The sequence below is a fragment of the Sarcophilus harrisii genome, chromosome 5 (genome assembly GCF_902635505.1).
Source record: "Sarcophilus harrisii chromosome 5, mSarHar1.11, whole genome shotgun sequence".
NCBI classification, from domain to species: domain Eukaryota; kingdom Metazoa; phylum Chordata; class Mammalia; order Dasyuromorphia; family Dasyuridae; genus Sarcophilus; species Sarcophilus harrisii.
This window is the reverse complement of record NC_045430.1, coordinates 256,510,007-256,533,001: the sequence shown is the minus strand read 5'-3', so window position 1 is coordinate 256,533,001 and position 22,995 is coordinate 256,510,007. Positions and strand designations below refer to the sequence as shown.

The window sequence follows — 22,995 nt, the reverse complement described above, 5'->3', positions numbered from 1 at the left end:
TCAGTGGACAGACAGTCTTTTACAATCCTAAAGAACGTAACAATAGTATTTATAGTTGCCATATTTAAGATATAGGAAAAAACAACAATAACTCTAAGATACTTGTGATATTCAGTGTAGATTTAAGCTATTATTTTTATAGTTTGATATTCCAAAACTGGATTAACCCCTTGTAAGACATAGATTTTGCTTGCTTGATTTTGATTTTAAGAGAATGCAGGTCAGAAAGAAAGCTATGTAAGAAATTATTCCCTATGAGAAAGTTGGAGTCTTGCCATGAATATAAAGTTAAATATTAGGAAAAATGATATAATTAGGCATGTTAAAATGAACATCTCAAATAACTTGATTTGGAAAAAGCCTTTAACAAAATACAACATTCATTTATGCTTTTTTAAAAAGCCATCTACAAAACACAGACATAGAAGAATCTTCTTGATAAAGTGCCTATCTAAATTCAAAGCATGGCATAATTTACAAAGGAAAACACTAATTTCCTATACAAATAGAGTAGTAAATCAGGGCTGTTTCTGTTCTCACTTTTACTTGACTATCTACAAATGATAGTGATAACTACAAGAAAAGAGAAAGAAATTAAAGGAATAAACATTTTTTTTCTATTTATTTACAGCACAATGATTCGCTTAGAAAACCTAGAAAATCAGCAAAAAAAAAATTAAGTGATATTATATATTGTAAGTAATATTATGCCAGTAAATATGTATCAGCTGACTCTACCAAAAAAAAACTGTATTTTTAATACATTTTGAAATTAAATCTGTATTTTATCATTTTTACAAACACTTTCTCAAGTCCAGTTAATCAACGAAACAATAAAACAAATCCTTGTTTGTAGTTTCTGTTAATTTCTCCAGTGCAAATGCTCACTCTGAAAATTTAACCATCAGAGAGCAGATTTGAGCAGGCTCCAATAGATCCCCAGATACAGTTATAAATCCAATAATATAGCATGATACAATATAAATCAATACAAGTCAATACTAATTCTTTATAGGAAAACAAAATCCAAAAAGAAAAGGGAAATCACTTTATAAAAACAATAAAATTTATGAAATATCTGGAAGTCAGGCTACAAAACCATAAAATCAAGATTATAGAAATGCAATTATAAAATACTCTAAAAAAAATAAAGAATGACAGATTATTGGAGGAATATCCTTTACAAGTGGTGGGACTATGCCACTATAATAAAAATGGTACAAGTTGGATTAATCTTCCACCAATCAAAGTATCAAGAAGATAAATAATGTGAAAATTCATCTGAAGGAACAAAAGATCTAGAATTTCAAGGGAAATAGTAGAAATAAAGAAATAAAAATGGAATAGTACATCTAGATTCCAACATATTAAAAGTAGGTACCAAAATTATTTGATACCAGTGAAAAAACAGAAATACTTTTAAAATAGTTTAGTTGCTAAAGAAAAAATAAAACAGAACTTATCTTAACAACACACTGTTCAATAAATGTTAGGATATAAATGATTTAGAGCATTCCTTATTTTTAAGAATTACAGGAAAAAAAAAAAACTTGGGAATGTCTTAGAAAGAATAAAATTTAGCCCAACAACATAAGCCATGTACTATGTTTAAATTGGTCATGTATCCTGAATATAAAAAGAGATTAAGTAACACATTAATAGAAAAGGTTATGTCATAATTCAGAAGAGCAGTAAGATGTGATTATCTTGGGCCTGGGGGTGAAACTAAGAGTTTCATGGAAATTTATTTTGATTCAATTTAAGGAAACACTTTGAGCAATTAGGTAGCACCATGGATAGAGCACCAGGCCTAGCATTAGAAGGATCAGAGTTCAAATGTGGCCTTAGACATTTATTAGGTATGTGACCCTAGGCAAGTCATTTAACCCTGTTTGCCTTGGTTCATCATCAATAAAATGACCTGGAGAAGAAATGGCAAACTGTTCCAGTGTTTTTGCTAGGAAAGTCTCAAATGGGGTAATAAAGAGTCAGGAAACACTTTGCAATTAGTGTTATTTACAAAATAATCTGGACTTTTTCTAGGGCAGTTTCCTGTCAAAGTATTCAAGCAAAAACCCAATAACTGTGGGTTAGATCTATGATGGATATGCTTCATTGTTTGGATAGCATTGCATTGGATGACTAATGTATTTTTCAAATTTATCAACAAAATAGAGGACCACTTTCTAGATGCTATGAAAAGGATTGCAATTTGTGTATCAGAAAGGATCCAGGAATCAGCCTTCAGATTATCTATAGAATTTGATTCCATATTCCACCAGAACATGCTTTTTTCCTATGTAGAATTCAGACATTCAGAAATGTCAGTTCTATGTTTGTTGACTATTTCACTGAGATTTCTGATATGGAATCAAAGAAAGCAACCAGATAAGCCAATAACAAATGCAATTATCTTACTTGCAGCAGTGATAACCTGAACTGTTCCAGGATAGTTCACACTTACAGATAAATAGTTGAAGAGATCCATTTATCTTTATTATTTGAATGAAGGTAGATTTTGCTGGATAATGCACTATTGTATAAAGCTTTAAGGTGGGTAAGTGGGATAGTGAAGGAGAACAGAGAGAAAGCACCAATTTTGTATGTTAAGGACCACACCTAAGTGGTCCTTATTAAAGAGGACTGTACCATTAAGGGGCATCTTGGTTCTCTGAAAGCCTCCACGGCTGTGAATCATAACACAATTGAAGGAATTTAAAATCAGTCTTTACTGAAGCAGATGTTGCTTGTGAATTGGGAATGAAATACATAAGAGGGAAGAGGGAAGAGGAGAGGGATCAGAGAATTCAACTGCTTCTAAGTTTCCTTATATTGTTATCATCCTCTCATGTGAAGGCATCTATTCTGCTTGTCAGAATTAGATCCCAGAAGCCATTAGCAGGTGGCTCCCCTAACACCCCACCCAAAGGACAGGCTCCAGGCCATTGGATAGATTCTTTAAGAAGGAATATTGAAAATTATAGTGAAAATTAGATACGGATTGTTTCATTCTCTACTCATAAGTCACTCACAATCACATGAATAAATAAATGAAACTTCAATATTTCAATGATCTATAAATTTCATTAATTTGGAAACTCTCTCCATGATACATAGTCCTTAAGACTTTTGTGGTTGAAACTTTCATCATGCAATCAACCAATGAAATTAATTCTTAATTTTTTTCCCCTTTTGTCACAATGGAGAAAAACTCAAGAGCTAGAACCTTTTCACTAAAAAGGATGGACATAGCCCTTTTTTGAGGACTATTTAGTAATTGATTATCTACCTTGCTGGTGAATAGATCAAAAGTTGAAACCAGGAAGATCTGCTAGGAATTTGGGCACCAAAACAAGTGGCAACTGTTAGGAAGGAAGCTGCCTGTGGATCAAAATCTTGGGCTATGCTCTAGCTAAGAGAAGGCTCTTCTTCCAAGAGAATAGGAAATCTGAACTAAATCATTCCATGACCAATAATAGTTGTAAAGACAAAATACAACACATGCCCAAGTATTTGCATTTCTTTAAGTCTTGGTCTAAATGGTAGTAGTAGTGGTAAGAATGATGATAATGGTAGTAATACTAATAATAGTTTACATTTATAAAGCAAATTAAGATTTGCAGAGCACTTTACTCATTACCCATTTGATTCTCACAGCAATCCTTGGAAATAAATACTATTATACTATCTCCATTTTACAGTTAAGAAACTGAAGATGAGAAAGGTTGAGTGTCTTATCATGGATCATACAGCTAATAAGCTTATGAGGCAGAATTTAAACTTAGTTTTTCTGACTTCATATCAGGTGCTCTGTATTCTAAAGCACCTAGCTGCCTCCATATTGTATTGTTTTATTCCTCTCTGTCTCTCCGTGTGTGTCTCTGTCTTTGTCTCTTTCTGTCTGTCTTCTCTCTGTCACATTCTTTCTCTTCATTTTCTTTTTTCTTCATTTCTTTATAGACATATATAAATATCTAGTTAGATTATTTTATTAAATATAATAGTTAACTGATGTGTTAATTCAATAACCTTTATATTATGTAATGTATTTTTGTGTTTTTTTAAAAGCAAAATCCACCATACTTATACACTCTGTTATGCAACTAAACTTTTTTAGTTGCAACCCATGTAGCCAAAATCTAAGGTCAACTAATAACAACAAGGTCCCTTATGGTATTTTTATGTGCTGTAACTATCTTAAATATCTATAAGATTTTATATATTTCAATAAATAATCAGTGAGTTTTTGTTGTTGCTATCACAGTTATGTTTGACTCTCTGTGACCCCATTTGGGATTTTCTTGGCAAAGATAGTGAAGTACTATGTTGTCATTTGATCCTCTAGTTCATTGTCCAGATGAGGAAACTTAGGCAAACAGGATTAAATGACTTGCTCAAATTGACACAACTAGTAACTGTCTAAGGCCATATTTGAACTCAGGTTCTCTTGACTCCAGAATCAGCACTCCATCCACACCACCTAGCCACCCTAGTAGTGAGGATTGTTTGAGCCTTTTCAATTAAATGCCATGGTATCTGGCATAGTGCCTGCCATGAGTAGGTACATCTTTTTATCATTCAGTCACTTCAATTGTGTTCAATTCTACATGGTATGAAAAGGAAACATAGATTGTTGATAGTCTCATGAAGAAAATGATCATTCTTGCAGTTGGCAAAGGGACATAAATTAAAATTCTTTTTAAGGTATAACCACACACCTATTTGTAGCTTCATGTGCAGTCATTTTTTAAAATTGTACATAGTGTGGCAATGCTTGTTTTGTTCTGTAAATTGAAAAATAAAATAATTTTAAAAAACAATAAAAATGCTAAAAAGAAAAAAACAAGATAATTAAATGTAAAAATACAATATTAGAAGGAATTTAGAAAATAAGTATAGTCATTCATTGTTAGTAAAGTTGCAAATATGTAAAATCTTTTTCAAGAGCAATTGACACTATACAGTAGAAGATTATACTCTTTGACTCAATTCTATTAGGAATATATTCCCAAAGTATTATGCTTTTAAAAATAAATCATTTGGAGCAGCTAGTTGATGGAGTGGATAGAGCACCAGCCCTGAAGTCAGGAGGACCTGAGTTCAAATTTGACTCCTACACTTAACACTTCCTGGCTATGTGACCTTGGGCAAATCACTTAACCCCAATCACCTCAGCAAAAATAATTAAATAAATAAATCATTTACCAAGATTTTTATAGCATGATTATATTGCGACAAACTGGAAAGTAACCTAAAAATTAGGGAATGGATAAATAATCTCTTGTATATTCATGTCAGGGAATACCATAATGCCATTAAGAGGGATAAATATAGACTGTAACAAAATCTAGGAGGACCTTTATTTAATGATGAAGAGCTGAAAACAGAAATAGAGAATAGAATACATACTATAACCACATAAAAGGAAATACAAATTAGCATGAAAGAATAATCCCCCTTCAGAAATTACTGGAAAAAGAAAAAGTTGTCATGCATTATGTGCAGAAATTAAATTAAATATAAATAATTCTTGAGCAAGATTTGTTTGCTGTAATGATGCTAACTAAAGCACCAGTACAGGTCATGACCCTCTAGAAAGTATATCATTGCCTACTAAACTGTATATTAAGTCTGTACAATCACCAACATTTCTCAAAATGGGCATTTCTAAACTTATCTACACTAGTCTTTGGCCAATCCATCAAGACTGAACTTAAAGCAAAAGCTTGAAATTGGCATAGCCCTCAAAAACTAATAGTTATGTCTCAATACACAATGAGTAATCAAAGTAACAACAAAATTATTTTATACATAACAATTGATAATTCTTAATGATGTCATATAATTATTGAAATTATTTATTTTATTATTCATCATTTAGATATTTCGTCAAAGTTTGAAAATCAGTTTATATATGTTATCTTACTGATCTTCATAACAAACTCTATAAGTGCTAATTCCCCCCCCCCTTTTTTTTTTTTTTTTAACAGATGAGGACATTGAGACAGAGATTAAATGACTTGTTCAGGGCCATACAGCTAGTTAATGTAATTTTTTAATATACACATCACAAATATTGCCAGGTAATGCTGCCTTCATCCCAGGAAGTCAATAAAAGTTTTTCCTGATAATGAGTTAATTGATATCAAGGGAAAAAAGGAAAGCCTGGTCTAAACAGAAAAAAAAATTACTCATAAACAACAGCAGACAATGAAAATCAGAAGAAGACATATACTTTTAATAATATCCACTTTCTCCCTGACCTTCTGGGCCACTTAAATTTCCGATACTTCAGACATCGTGTTGGTCTAGTATTCAATCATATAGGATCACTAGATGAGTAGATAGAGAGATAGAGAGAGAGATGTATAGATACAGATAGAGACATAGAGATACATTTAATTTAACATATGACCAATTTTCCAAAGAAAAAGTTTAAACTATCAAGAACTATACACTCACTAATAGTAAAATAAATGCAAATTACAACACCTCTGAAGCTTTACTTTAAACTAATGAGGTGGAAAGCAGGATAAAAGACCGAGTCAATATATAAGGAAGACAAGACACACATTTTAAAAAAAGACTTGGTAGAACAGTGAATCAGTTTGACCACTTTGGAAAACAATTTGGAATTATGTAAGAAAAAATAACTAAACTGTTCATACCCTTTGATCCAAAAATCCCATTATTGGGCAAAACCAAAAGTTCAAATACCAGAAAAAAATACCATACTTCTATCTCCATGGCAGCACTTTGATGATAACAAAAAACTAGAAATAATATGGGTATTCATCAATTGGAAAATGATTATACAAAAGTGTCATATCTGAATATACAGGAATATAATGGCAACCTAAAAATAGTTATAGGAAATTCGGAAATTATTCAAAAACTTGATATGATGAAGAATTATGCAAGCCAAACTGGTAAAATTCATCAAAATAATCTAAAGAAGATAAAAAAATTAAAAGGCAGCAGAATTCAATTGAGATGCAATGATCAATAATAATTCCAGAAGACTTGTGATGAAATAAATCTCCTCTCTTTTTTAATCAACAGATAGCCTGATGACAAATGCCAAACATTACAATATGTTGACATACGTGGTTTCTGCGTATGTTTGTATTGTTTAAAGAGTTCCCTTTATCACTTGAGAAGTGTTTGGGAGTGATTAGATTTCCATAAATGGTGTGGGAAAATTTTTTTGAAAAAAAGCTTTCCCAAAACTATAAGCCTGATTAAAAAAATAAATGAAGTAAGAAATGATAACTCAGGGAGTAGCTTGGGATTACTGAAACCTCTGTGCAAGAATTGACCTAAAAGAAAAACTATCCTAGAGGAGATACAGAATTGAGAAAGGAAATAGGGCAGTCAGGAAATGACAGTAAAGAAGTGCTCAATAATTAGCTGATGACATTTTATCTATGGATGGAATTGGAATTAAACATCTCTAATATGTATACTGCACTAATGCAAACAGAAATCCAAAAAATATTTAATCTAAACAGGAATCATTCCAATATTCTGCTATTTTGTGTCTATGTTCTAGCCAACAAGGTTTGAACTTTCATACTGAGATTAATGTTTAGACTATTATCAGAGAGCAACTACACAGTCATATTTGTTGAATGTCTGAGTTGGAATCAAACTACTCTCACCCAGTTTAAGCCTTGAGCAAAAAAATTCTTGAGAAGCTATTGGGCTGAAGAAAGAAAATGCCACAGTGAAGTAAGATGGAAAAGATTTTCTATAATGCCCAACTTTCCTAGCCAGCAAGGTTTTCGCTTCAGTTCCTAATGGCCACAAATTTGCTGATACCCCAAATCTCTAGCTATATAAATTATTTCAGGGGGTGAAGAGGATTGAGACATAGTAGAGAGTGGAAATAACTATTGGGCCTCGAGGTACCATTTTGCCAATCACGTTCCACTTTTCCAAGCTTCAATACAATGCAGATGCAAGCATGCAGAGTTTCCTAAATAGTAGCTTGAGGCCAGAGAATTATTAGAGTTCAAAATTATAAAATTGCAGAAATCATCAAAAGTTTGCTGCAAATAGTTAAAAATTTCTGGGTAACATATGAAGTGAATCATTTGGATTTCAAAACAGGAAACTCCAGGTCACTGGCAAAAACTAATAAACAAACAAAAAAGTATACTAAGGAAAATGTTGAACGAATATATGTCCTGACAAATTTTGTCCACTATATGACATACTGGAATTCTAAAAGCATTTTAAAGAAATGAAATTTGATAAGTGACAAATGGTGGGAATTATTTTCTTTCTGAGTCCTTGTTTATCTCATGTCACCTCTGTAATGGATGCCTGAAAAGGGACTACTTTTAGACCCTAAAGACCCATTCTAGGAAGTTATTTCAGTGAATATCATAGACTTTACCTCAAATTAATTGGTTTCCTTTGAAATCCTACAGATTTTCTTTTATGCATTTAAAAAAAAAATTGTGAGAAGGGTCACCAGACTGCCAAAGAGATCCATGAAACACAAAAATGGTTAAGAACATTGTTCTAGTCTTAAGAAGTAATTGATTAACCAAGCAATCATCCAAGTCAGGTTAAAATGAAAAGAAGACAAAGCTTTCTATAACTTCCATAAACAATACATAAATACTCACATACACAGTATTCTACCCTTCGGGGAATCAAAATAAAAACATTTATCTAGTAAGCTTAAAGGAGAAAAGGCTGCCTACTTTTATCTTTAAACCATTATTCCCTCCAAAAGATAGTAAAGAAGCACACAATTAAGGCAAGTCTACCTCTTGTTGGCTGGGATATTTGACATTTAGATAACATCTGAATTTGTTATGGGGAGTATTCTATCTTTGGAAAATCCAATAACCCATGGAAAGACTGATAAATGACCCTGCTTCTAGTTTTCTCTAGTGCCCATGACCAGAATTAGAACATCTATTTTAAGTGACAAGATTCAGAAACTTGTAGAAGAAAAATCAAAAATGATAATGTTGCACATCAACAAAATGATGATGTTCTTCCTGTCTCTTGCAAGATCATTGTGAAGAAAAAATAAACTGATGTTTGTGATGGTCATGAAAGGCCTCAATAATGGACACTTTTATTTCTTTCAAAAAGACCCAATAGTTTGTATGATATCACAGAATCATGGCAAAATTGACTCATTACTATGGATTATTTTTTACTGTTAAAATCAAATAAATACATAGAAATTCATTAGACAACAAACAATAAGAATATTTCAGTGAAGATAACATTGATTTTTTAAATAAGTGCCCATTAAAAACCATTTTGAGGGATTTCAGATTAAACTGTTAGCCACTTGTTACTACATGCAAATTACATATGAATTTGCTATATGAACACACCTATGATGAGGCAGGGCATTATGTCCAAGTGATTTAATATATGTGTGAGCATATGACATTTCCAAGGAACTTTCACTGATAGTCTTTTGTTAAATTACTTATTAATATTATTCTATTCACCTCACTCATCTTCACTCTCTCTGAACCTCAATTTCTTTTTTTCTGTTGCTACTCTGGGAAACCTCTGCCATGGGACTCTTGTGTCTTTATCAGTGATTTCCTCCATTCATAGTTTGGATCTCACCATTAGTTGGTGATTGAAACAACAGCCGACTAATGTTGACTTCACTGAAATTGAAGTCTAGAAACAATGTCAATTCATAGTCCACATCAGAAGTTTGACTTTATGATAGAACACGAGTGCCTAACTATGAGAAAACAGAATACCATTTACAGGAAAGAAAACTGATATAGCAATTGTATCTGAATAGCTCCAAGAAAAAGAAAGATCATTTTTTCCAATTAAATGAAGATTTGAAGTTGATCTCTCCATATATAACAAGATACTAGTTAATAGATAAATCATACTTAAAATAGATGATAAAAGAGAATAGCTTATTGAGCATTTAAGGTTAAATGTTTTTCTCCTTCATGGATTGAATAACACACACATATTGCTAAGAAATAACGAGAAGCCAGGCAATTGTCTATGCCAGGACCTGTGCTAAGTTCTGGGATTCAATTAATTAAAGAAAGACTATCTCAGACTTCAAGGAATTTACAAATTATAGGGGGAAATAACACACAAAAGGAAGCAGGAAAGTGGGGAAGAGAAGGAGAGGAAAGGGATACCAGGTTTACCTGGTAAGAACACCTTGTTCTGTAGAGTTGAAATCAGGCAGAGCAGCAAATGCAAAATGGAATGATCTGAGAAGACAAATTCTGCCCTCTATAAAGGAAGTCCCTGGGAGGAGCTTGGTATTTTTTCCTCCAGTCCTCCAATCAAGTAGAGAAGACACTGAGGCAGGTGACGCAGTAAAGACTTGATTTAGCAGCACGGTGGGGAGTTTAGAAGTGAGTTTAATTTGATTGAGATGTCTTGTTTCATGAAGCAGATGGGGCAGCTAATTAGCACAGTGGATAGAGTGCTAGACCTAGAATCAGGGAGATTCCTCTTCCTGAGTTCAAATCTGACTTCAGTCTCCTGACTTTATGCTTTCATATAAATAGTATTCCAAATCTGGAAAGCTATTCCTCCTCTTGGACTACTGAATTCCTAATCATCTTTTAAAGCATGACTCAAATGTCTCCTTCTGAATAAAACCTTCCCTAATCTTCAGCCACCATCAACAATGACTTTCTCTTGCCAAATTGTATCTAACACACAGGCCTTTCTCTTATACTGCACTTATGTAATATCATGTCTTATGAATTAACATAAGTTTTCATTAAGCACCTACTGCATAACAAACAGCTCATCTGGAGAAGCAAATAGCCCCCAAAATGAAATGATACTTACTTGTAAGGAGTTGTATTTTAATCCCCTGTTAGAATAAATTCCAAAAGAATGTGGAGGTATTTTACCCAAAATTATATCTTACTTAGTTTTTTGTATACTCTAGTTATCTGATGTTTGTTGACTAAATGCATGATTTAATTGCAGCTGGGGTAGTCTTGATTGTCTCTGGAGACAAGGGATATATTTTGCCTCAAACTATTTATGGAAGAAAGGAATGAAGGAAGGAAGGAAGGGAGGGAGGGAGGAAAGGAGGGAGGTAAGAAAAGGGAATGGGAAGGGGAAAGGAAAGGGAAAAGGAAGGGAAAAGGAAAGGAAAAGGGGAAGGGAAGGGGGAAGGAGGGAGGAAGAAAGGGAGAGAGGGAGGGAGGGAGGAAGGAAGGAAGGAAGGAAGAATGTTAAATTATTATTTCTAATTATTATTATTATGTACTAATTACTGTGCTAAACATATCCACAGTTTTTAATCCTCATATCAATCCTAGAAGGCAAAGATATTATTATTATTTACATTTTACAGTTGAGTTAACTGAGCTGAGACAGACAGATGGTAAGTGACCTGTTCAGGTTTACCCACCTAATAAATGCCCAGCATTTCATTTGAACTCAAGTCTTTCTGTCTCCAATCCTAGAGCTCTATGTACTGTGCCATCTAGCTACCTCTAACAAGAGTAATATTAAAACATTTTTGACAACAGGACTGTTATCTAGTAATCCCAAAATATATTATAGATAATTGACATAGATTTTAGTGAAACGTTGAATAAAATATTTCATTCTATTCTTTTGGAAATAGATGTATCCTAGAAGACCATATAGTTAGATGGATTGAAATTGCTTGAATGGCAAGAATATAAGAATATTGGTTCAATGTTGATTTGGCAAGATATCTTCAGTAGAGTGCCCCAGGGCTCTATCCTTAACCCTGTTTTGTTTAACTGTTTTTAATCAAATTTACACTCTTTATAGCTTTATATACTAAACAGCAATGCATGTGACCACTTCTAAAATGACAGAGGGATTTTATCTGGCAAAGAATATATAATGAGAACTTTCCTGTACTGACCACATTTTTAGCATGGTACATGTATTTTTGAAAAGCAAATCAAATTTTGAAAAAAAAAGCAAATGATATTTTAAATGTATGAGGAAAATTGTAGGAAATCATTTTGTAAAATGAACAATTAAACTTTATTTTGGCAACTTCTTTTATTGGGGAAATTTTTTTTCTGAGTAGTGGTGCTTCAAGAATAAAACTCCTTTAAATGAAATTCTAGTGGATTTAGTGGGCAGCAAGGCAGTTCTAGTCTTCTTATTTTGGGCATGGTGAAAATGGTCATTAAAATTCTCTCAAACATAGGTTTCCCCTGGGTGAATCTTGCTACAGTTGGGGAGGCACTCTTGGGGATTATCCAGGATTATAGTATCATAGAACCATATATTTAGAGCTGGGAATCATGTCAGAGGCCACTGAGTTCAATTCTTTCACTTGACAGATGAGGAAGATGGGCATCAGAGAAATAAATTAATTTGTCTAAGGTCATACAAGCCATATGCATTAGAATCAGAATATAAACCGAGTCCTCTGATTTCAGAATCAGTATTTTAGGTATTGGGGGAGGGATGTTTCCAGAGCTATTATCACCTGCATCTGGCTGGTGAACAACTCTAAATTAATCAGCTATTCTTAAAATCAAAGGAAGACTAGGGAGCCAGAGACCTTCTTATTTGAATGGGAGATGAAAAAGGAATATACCAACTAAGCATGCTATAGACGACAGCTACATTTTTCTATTCATCTCTACCCTTTTTTATTTATCTCTACCTCTTGTATTGCATTTCCTTACAAGAAAATGTGGCATTAGAAGAAAAAAAAATTCTCTTTAATAATAAAATCATTAAACTACATAATTTGCTTAAAGCAAATTATACCTGTAATAAATTGAAAACATACAAGATTAGTAAAGTCCAGTGAAGTTGTCATTCTGTGATGAACAATTTTATATATGCGTCTATCAGAAAACATTTTGGGAGTTTTTACTATAGTATTAATTAGAAACAAGAAATGCTTTCAAGAGCCATGAAGTCACAGGATCTTAAACTATCAGAATTGAAAGAGAAATTTAGTCTAACCCATACCTGAACCAAAAAAAACTTTCTATATCAGACTTAACAAGCAGGCAGTTGGCTTTGCTTGAGGTTAGGAGTAATTTATTACTTCTGAAAATAATCCATTTTACTTTAAGATTGCTGCTTAGACACTTGCTAGCTGTGTGATCCTAGGTAAGTTACTTAACCTCTTGCTAGCTCAGTTTCTTCATCTGTAAAATGGAGATTAAAATAGCTTCTACATCCCAGAGCTGTTGTGAGGGCAAATCAAGATCATATTTATCAAGTGTTGTATGCATCATAAATGTTATATAAATTCTAGTCATTATTACTATTATTGTCATTGTATTTATTGATAAAAAAAATTCCTTCTATTCAGCATAAATCTACCTCACTGTAATTTATAGGATGAAAAGCTTATGATCTAGAGCTGGAAAAGAGCTTACAGTTATATATAGTCCAACTATGTCAATTTATAGATGAGGAATCTGATGCACAGAGTTAAGTTGCTTGCCTGCACTAGTCACACAGGTAGTAAAAGAAGTAACAATTATATTCTTCTGACTCCAAGTATAGTACTTGGAAAACTACAATTTGAGACCTCTCAATAGGGCAAGAAACTCATAATATTTTGATTATATCTTTCAGGAGCCTTCGAGGAACCAGATTACTCGGAGCATACATTTGTGTGTTTGTGTTTATTGCCTCATGAATGTTTGTGTTAGGTGACGTGTGTGTGTGTTGTGTGTGTGTCTGTAATATTATCTCTAATGGGAAAGTTTGTGTAGCTAGGTGTGGGCCCCATTATAAAAGAATTTCCTTCATTATCACTGAGCTTTAAAGGGCCAGTGCTTCATTGAAAAACAATTATATACCAATTCTGTTATATTTGTTTAAGCAGCATACTCTACCTATTTGGGTATCTGCTTCTACATAGCATATGCCATCCTAAAACTAATCTCACAATATCAGCTTCTGGGCATACAAGCTCACCAAAGGTAATAAAAAATTCCTGTTACTATCTATATCATCCCTTCTAACACTTCCCCCCAAGAAAAAGGAAATAAAGTCAAAACCGTGTTTTTTTTTGACAAAAAATCCAAAATAAGAATCATTACCACTGCCATTAGCACTACCACCACCTTGATCATCGTCATCATCATTGTCATCATCATCACTGTTAACTACCACTACCACTACCATCAACAAAGCCATAGACTTTAGTATATGGTCCCTACCTCTGTCTTCTAGAGATAAGCAAAAATATCTAATTTCTCTATGACATATTATAACATTTGAAATATCATTTCCCACCAAAATCTTCACTTCTCTAGGCTAAGCAACCATATTTGCTTCACATTGGAGGAAATGGAATGAGGAGATGAAAATTTATAGCATGCTAAGCACTTTATAAATATTAATCTCATTTGATTCTCACAGCAACTTTGCAAGATATAGGCTGTTATTATCCTTATTTTAGAGTTGAGAAAACTGAGGTAAACAGAGACTGAATGACATTTTTAAGCTCAAACAAGTAAATGTCTAAGGCAGAATTTACATTCAGGTCTTCCTGATTTTGGGCCCAATTCTCTATACACACTGCTAGCTAAAAGTCATTATATGGCATGATTTCATATGCCACCATCTTGTTTATACAATAGCACACTTCATGGAAAGAACTCTTGATTGGATCAGAAGGTCTGCATTTGAATCTCATTCTTGTTCCTATGATCTCATTGACTTTCAGAAAATCACACCCTGTCTTTGCTCTAGTTTCCTTATCTATAATATGAAGGAATTAGAATTGTTCAAGAGTTCTTAACTTTTTTAGTATGTCACAGACCCTTCAATAGGCTGATGAAATCAATGGATCCCTTTTAAGCATAAAATAGAACAGAGAATTATAAAGGAAATCAGTTACATTGATTTTATTTTTAATAATTCATTGTACCAAGTTAAGAATCTTTGGTCAGTATATTATTCTAAGGCTTCCTCCAGGTCAAAACATTCCCCATCTTCTCTGGCTGTTCAGAAATGGTTTCAGTATTTCCCTCCATTATGATATATAACATGCCCTTAGGAAGTGATATTTTCCTAATTTGAAAAAAAATAGCACCAGAATGCAATTCTGGGCAGGTAAACAAAGCCCTCTGATCTGGCCAAGTTGTTCAGATGAAAAAAACATTGTCCATTTAGCCCATCATCTCACTTATAAGGATATTAGACTTAATTACAAGCATAAAAGAAGGAACCTAAAAGATGATCTAGTTCAACATTTCCCTTCATTTTACACATGTGATCAAAATTTGAAATAGTTTGCCCCAAGTCATAGATTGAAGATTAAAATCCATTATTCCTGATTCCAATTGCAAAAGTCTCTTTATTCTGTTTTCTAACATTGATAGAAAGACACCTAAGCTTAGGAAAGACGCAAACAGGTCACTTGGTTTATGCAAAATATTTGCTTTTGTAAAGTTCTCTTTTATGAATACATGTAAAAATAAACAGTCTTAATATGAAGGCACACATTCTAAGAAACTCCCCAATGCCTTTCATGAGTGTTAACCAAGATTTTTTTTTAGTAGTATTCCTGATATGTGAGGCAGCGCGAATTTAGCTCTTACCTCTGTCCCTCAATAATAATGGTAAGAGCTAACATTTATGTTGTACTATGCCCCATGTTCTGGGCTAAGATCTCCTAGCTCTTTGTTATAAGTGGCACGTAAAATGAGAGTGAAAGAATAAAAAGGAACAGAAAAATTAAATCATGACCAACCTAAAAAAGAAATCAAAACTGAAAATCTAGGCATATTCTTTATAATCTATGTAGGCATTAAAAAACTATATGGAAATTATATGAAAATATGCAAAATAATCCTAAATATGAAGTGCATATACCCAAATGTGATATTCTTCTGGTGATAATGACAATTTCCTTCTAAAAGATGTTCTTATTAACTTTGGGAAAGAACTCATCTGACCAAATTATAATACATCTAGAACATTACGGGACAGTAATTTTTATTTAGTACATCTAAACATGTACACATATCTTCATACATATACATAAAAGGCAATGTAGCTTATTGGATAGAAAGCTAGATCTGAAGCAGTCAAAAAGACATGGTTCAAGCCCCTCTTTTGACATATATCTGGAATTTCATCCTAGGAAAATCTCTTGACGTTTGTAATCCTTGAGCAGCTCTCTAAAACTATGAATTGAAGAAGAGTTACCATTTTGTACTGGTAGATGATAAATCTTCACTAGGAGTTAATGGCATAAATATAAGGGAAAATATGATTGCAAGTAATATATTTTAAAGAAATTAGCTGTAGACACATTTTCCTCTTCATGGTTCACAAGTTTTATGTAAAGACAAAACAATTAGCTCTTCTAATTTCCATAATATTACCATTAAATATCAGTCAATGGAGAACCTAATTTTTTTTAAAAAAGATTTTAGCTACAAAAATATTGTTGGTGTTTAGTAATTTTCAGTTGTGTTTGACTCTTCATGACCCCATTTGGAGTTTTCTTAGCAAAATAACTAAAGTGGTTTTACAGTTTCTTCTCTGGCTCATTTTACAAATGTGGAATTGAGGCAAACAAAGTTAAGTAACTTGTCTAGGGCCACACAGTTAGTAAGTGGCTGGTGCCAGATTTGAACTCAGAAAGATGAGTCACGTTGGTTCCAGATCCAGAGCTATTCTAAGATATGAGGTAGCTTTTTTTGTTCTACCAAGAGAACTAGATTTTCCTATCATATGTGACCTCTAAACAGCTTTCACTAGAAGGAGTTGATTTTCTTTTCAATTAAAGATATACTAATAGATTAATTAATTAATTTTAAAACAAAGGATATACTTTTTGAAGTATTAACAGATATGGGAAATTAAAGTATCACATTACAAAGCAATCAACAAAGTAATATCAGGTTACAAAGGTTCATATTATCCATCTATTTCATTTTGTTATTTGATCAAGTCACTCTTTAGAATTAGATTATTTAGTTTCCAAATAATTTTTGGTCTATTTTTCCAAGGCTTCTTATTATATGTAATTTTTATTGCTTCATGATCTGAAAAGGATGCATTTACTATATATTCCTTTCTGCATTTGATTGTGAGATTTTTATGCCCAAAAACATAGTCAATTTTTGTGTATGTGCCACATACTATTGAGAAAAAGTATATTCCTTTCTATTCCCATTTAAATTTCTCCAAAGATCTACCTAACTTTTCTAAAATTCTATTCACCTCCTTAACTTTTTTGTTTATTTTATGGTTAGATATATCTCATTCTGATAGAAGGGGGTTGAAATCCCCCACTAGTATAATTTTGCTATTTATTTCTTCTTGCAATTCACTTAACTTCTCTAAAAATTTGCTTGCACATATGCTTTGCTTGGCACCTATATGGTTAATATTAATATTACTTCATTATCTATGGTACCCTTTAGCAAGATGTAGTTTCCTATGTCATTTTGACTTTTAGCAAGTACCCTAAAACATGGTACATATTTGTATTTTGTTGTTGAGGCATTTCAATTGTTTCTGACTCTTCATGACCTACCCCCTTTTTTTGAAAGAAGCTAGTAAGGTTGCCATTTCCTTCTCCAGCTCGTTTTATAGGTGAGGAAATTGAGGTGAACAGGGTTAAGTGACTTGCTGATTGTCACATAGCTAATAAGTATCTGAGGCTGTATTTGAACTTATGAAGAAGAGTCTTTTTGATTCAAAACACAGTGCTCTATCCACTGTTCCATCTAGCTGCCATACATTTTATACTTCTAGATTTTATTAAATATTGTCCTATTCCATTTAATAAATAAAATGTGATCTTTCATTCTGATTGGCTCATGACTATTTATTTTCAAATTAATCAACTTTTAAAGTTTATTACTATATGACAAGAGCTAATTGTATAGATTCACTGTTCATTAAGGTTGGCAGTAAGGTTTGATTGAATGCCTATTTTCTTAAAAAAAAATCATAATTTTCTAAGTTTTACTTTTCTTTAGAATTACTGAAGACTGCAAAAAAAGATCAACAATGATAGTATCCCTTATACTAAATTAGAAAATATGTTAATATATGTCACAGCATAATAATGCCATTTGTTTCATTGCAAGCTTTTGCTGGGGGGATAGGGATAGGAGAGAATGTAGAGAAATTGTGCCTACAACAATTACACATGAATAGAAAGAAGCAAAGAATTTTTTTTAACATGCCAAGTCCAAGCAGAGGAAAAAATGAACATCATAAGTTCTAGAGCAAGAAGGACAAGGACTGGAATGATTTTCAGATGCTGCTGTTATACTTAGCAACTAAATTATCTCAATACGGAAAATATGTTATCAATTCTAGTGAATGCAACATTCATCAGAAGATGCTACTATATATGTGATCCTGATTGCAGCAGTGTTTATGACTGAGTCTCTGCTTGTAGTGGTGTTTCTTAATTCTCATCTTCTTTGGAGTATTACAGTTCTTAAGAAAACAAGACTTACTAAGGGATATTTTTAGTTGTCAACATTGAGAAAAGAAGTCATTACTAAAGTAGATCTTCTAGATCATTCATTTTAAAAATTTGTGTCATTTGTTGTCAAGTTTCACACAAAGTTTTCCTAAGTGTAAGTTTCTGCAGCCCATATATTATTGGCCTCACCACTGCTATAAAGTTATTTAAGTGTGTTTGTATTACTCTTAATACTTGTGTGTTCTGAGACAATTTCCAGTGAAGAAATAGATTGTACATTACCCATGTTAAAATCATGGGGGTAGGTGTAGTGGTAGGGAAGGAAAAATAATGAGAATTACAATCTCCACTTCATAAGTGAAAGCCTTCTTGCCTCAACCATCTTAAAAATATATCTCTTTGGTTATGATGTTATCCTGCAACCCAGATATAGGAAAATGTATTCTTATAATAAAGATTAAATCATTACAAACCCTATCATTAGCATTAGTGCACTCCAAATTTATTCCCTGAAATAGGTAGATCTCTGGGGTGCTCTTGAGAGGATTCATCACATGGTGTACTCTTTTCAACTTTAAGCTTCAGGCAAAGAAATTATAAGTACTCTTTATTTTCCAATTATATTTTTTATCAAAAATGACTCTGTGGATCACTTTTTAAACCTCATAACTTCAAATTTATATGAATTATCAAAATAAATGTTATTATTTTGTGAAACATTGATAACATTCTAAGATAGCAAATATAATTCTGTGATATTGTGAATGATTAAAGGTACACATACATACATACACACACAATACCTGGGTTGAACCTTATTAAGAAGCAGTGGTGGTACAATGGAAAAAAAGAGCTGAATTAGGACTGAGAGATCAGGGATTCAGCCATTGCTTACTACCTGTGTGATCTTGGACATTAATTAATATCTTCTGGGCTTGTGCTTCCTCATAAAAGGAAGAAATTGACCTCTAAGTTCACTTGCAACTCTCAACTTATTACCTTAAACACCTAAAGGGAAATGGCATAACATAGTAAACAGAGAGTTAGTCTCAGAATTGGAGAGACACAACCTGACTAATGTGACCATAGACAAACATTTGTACTTCTCTGTACTCCGGGAAGGTTTATACTGACACTATAGGGGAAAATGTTGAACTGTATTAACAGAAGAAGTTCTTCATTGTATTCTCCCTATATTAATGAAATCATAAGTCTGGTTAAACACACACACACACACACACTACAACGACATGACACACACATGATGAAATTGAATTTTACTGTTATCAGTCCTTTTTCTAGAACATAGGATGATCAGTAAAATGCTAAAGGTAACATAATAAAAAAGGACTTTAAAGAAGGTAATGATATGCTAGCAACAATTGACGTGAAAACAAAAACTTATTTTTAAAAATCAAAGTGAACACCATGACCATTCTTTAATCTAAACTTTTCTACCCACTTTCTAAACAGTAAAGTCCAAGAGTTTATTTCTCTAATAGTGGTATGGATCTCCACTTTAGCAGTAGATACAGTACATAATTAACCTTCCTTATAAACCTGCTCCAAGGAACATAGAGTCCAAACTACAGGGCAATAATACTCAACCACTGAGAAAGCTACTGATAAATAATTCTCTGCCCATTTCAGAGCGAGAAGATGAGAGAAAGGTACAAGCAGAACATGGTATTAATACATGTGGAGGAAATCTGGGGTGAAGGGCTGAGAGAAATGGCTCAGGGGCGTTAAGTGAACTGTATTGGGGATGAATGTGCTAAAGAGACTGACAGAAAGCTCCGCTGATAGCACTGAAAATTAAGAGTCAGGAAGAACTGGGATCTGGCCATGGTACTGAACAAGATCTAGCAGCTGAAAGCCTTAGTCAACAAGTATGGGAGAAATATGCATACTTTTTCATTGTAAATGAAGAAAAATAAAACAGCTGTGATCTGAAGTAAAACTTCAGCTATCCTTATTTCCCCAAATGCCTGAAAGGTATTTCCCATAATCAAAACTTCCTAAAACCACCATTAAGGTTTGTAATGTACATCCATCTCCCTTCAGAGGCTGTCCTTAAGGGCAAGATAAATTTCAGTCTTAACCTGGCTATGAAAGGACTGGTATAGGGATTTTGAAAAAAAAAAAAAATACAAAGCCCTTTCCAGTATTCAAATACACTAGGAAAATAGGATTCAGTCTCTCCTGTAAGCACAGATGCGCAGTTTTACAGTACAGCAAAGAGCTCATTTTATCACAGTATTGAGAGGGTGGAAAGGGCTATGTATAAAGATCCCCAGAGTATATGTGTGTGTGTATGAGGGGAGGGGGGGACAACTATAACCGGTGTTACCCTAGCACGATTGGGAGAAAGATGACGATTAAATATCCTGCACAACTACCTTTGCTTCTTTATTTCACAAAACTGCAAGAGGAACTCCAGTTCAATGCCGAAACAGTTTTCTTGGGAGGAATCAATCCTGAGGGAGGCGAGCCTTCCCCGGGGTTGTTTTCAAATCCAAGAAGTGCAGAAAATGGTCCAAAATAAAATCATTCGAAAGTACAAACACCACATCATGCAGCTAAAGTCAAAGCTCAGCGCAAGAGAAGCCTACTTTAGAAAGGAAAGAAAACCACACCGATCCAGGAAAAACGGGGAAGGAAAAGTAATTCATGCCATGAGGTTGTAGTCTTAAAAAAAAAGAATACATTATTCATGGTTTCGGACCCCGAGACTTACGTGTTCCGTCAAACCGAGTAGCTATGGTATCAAGGAAGGTGTTCTGGGGTGCCAGCAATCCCTTCATAACAGGCATTTTTCCAGCGTGGTGTGAAATTCTCCATCAAAGTTTGTCTGGAAGGGTGGTTAGGAAAGAAAGTGAAAAGAAGGGAGGAGGGAGAAGTAATGACGGGAGAACTGGTGAAGGAGGGAGATTAAAGTGGGAAATGAAACGGAGAGAGAGGAAGGGAAGGCTGAGTGAGGAGCGGGCGAGGCGGTTCTTCTCAGCCGCGGGTGCGGGGCTCTCACTTGACCCAGCCCTGGGAGCGCTTTCCACGCCCGCCCCGCACATCCAGGCTCAAACCCGCGCAGACTCCCTCCTCTCTCCTCCTATGCCAGCTGCCAGAGTTCTCCACCTTCCCTCTCGCTGCAGCTGTGCCCGCTAGGCGCCGCCGCACGGCCAGCCCCCCGCCCACCCAGGACTGGCAGAGCAGGGCCAGAGGCGCCACGTCCCGCCTCCCCTAAGCGGCTGGAGTGGGGCTGCAGACTAGCCGGGCTGGCCGCCCTGGCAGCTGGGCAAAGAGCCCCTGGCTGGAAACGCGAGAGCGGCTCCCCCCGCCCCCGGGAGCCAATGAACAAAGACCCCTTTGTTTCTGCTCGGTCCCTCTCCCCGGGAGCCGGGAGCCTCGTGGGTGTGGTGTTCTGGAAGGGGAGGAGACAGGTTGGCTCAGGTACCCCAGCCTCCGCCGGGCCACTCACTACTGAAGTGTGGGCGGGTGGAGTGGGGGTGGGGTGCCGAGGCAGTGGGATGCCCGGTGGACTTAAGTCCCCTCCCCCTTCCAATAACGTGTCTTTGGAGGCATTCGTGGCCCAAAGAGGAGCTTTGCCGGACTTTGGCGTGAGGTTCCCACTCCTAGAACACCTGAGTTGGAGGGGACTTCGGCAGCGTCCACAGTAATCACGGCAATTATGGCGGGGCTTTTGTTTAAGTGCCGAAGTTCCTTAGCCAGGCGGCCAGCGGGAAGTTGGGGATCCCCTCCTGGGAGCCGAGTCCTAGCTATGCTGGGGGCCAGTTCTGGACTGAGACCTCGCTTTGCTCAGGGCTCCTAACCCCAGGAGGACCAAGTTCCAGGTGAGGGAAGGAAGGAAGGAAGGTGAAAGGTTTCTCCTAACAAAGAGAAACCCAACTTCTGAGAGAGCTAGATGCCCCCTCCCCAGTGCGGGACTTCCTCCTCTACTCCTCCTCCGTGGGGAACCCCCGTGGGAAGCAGCCAAGCCCGTGGGCGAGAGGAAAGGGGAGGCTTCCAGCTCTCCTGCGGGTGCCACGAGAGCGGACCTAGCGGAGCGGCTGGACTCAGCGATGAAATCCAAGAAGGAGGGGGGGGGGGGGGGGGCGTGATGGAAATGTGGCACACACACACACACACACACACACACGTGAGATATAAGTGGGGACCTGGGAGACTGAGAAACGAAAGCAAAGTTGCAGGTGCAGTCAGGAAAGGGAGAGAGGGCAGGTGGCGAGAACTCGTGGAGAAGAGGAGGGGCCCCTAGCTTCCCCCCTCCCTCCCTTCCTCCCTCCCTCCCGCTGGCCCGTGCTTTGATGCTTCGGTTCACTGGGTCTTTCGGTGCACCTCCACCCGAAGGCTCAAGGCTTTGTCCCTAGGGGAGGGGCGCTCAGGCAGAGCTCCAGCTGCTGCGAGCAGTCCCGGGGGGGCGGAGGGAGGGAAGGCCGCTTCCTCCCCGCCCCTCCAGGGCCGCCGCTCTAGCTCTCAGCACTTTTCCTCGCAGTGATGCATTTCCTGTGGCCGAGGATTCCCTTTGTGTTGAAACTCAAGATCCGGCCCCCGAGCTTCGGGCTCCCCTCAGT

The 22,995-nt window shown here is 35.5% G+C and overlaps 1 protein-coding gene across 1 annotated transcript in view; it reads right to left on the bottom strand.

Annotated features, from left to right (window-relative positions):
* The window catches only part of KCNH8 (potassium voltage-gated channel subfamily H member 8), a 381,840-nt gene extending 359,952 nt beyond the window's left edge, over positions 1-21,888 (bottom strand). Inside the window, exon 1 of the mRNA XM_003772021.2 lies at positions 21,147-21,888. Coding sequence (XP_003772069.1) covers positions 21,147-21,222 — 76 coding nt within the window. The 5' untranslated portion in view covers positions 21,223-21,888. The remainder of the gene's footprint in view (positions 1-21,146) is intronic.
* Positions 21,889-22,995: the final 1,107 nt, after the last annotated feature.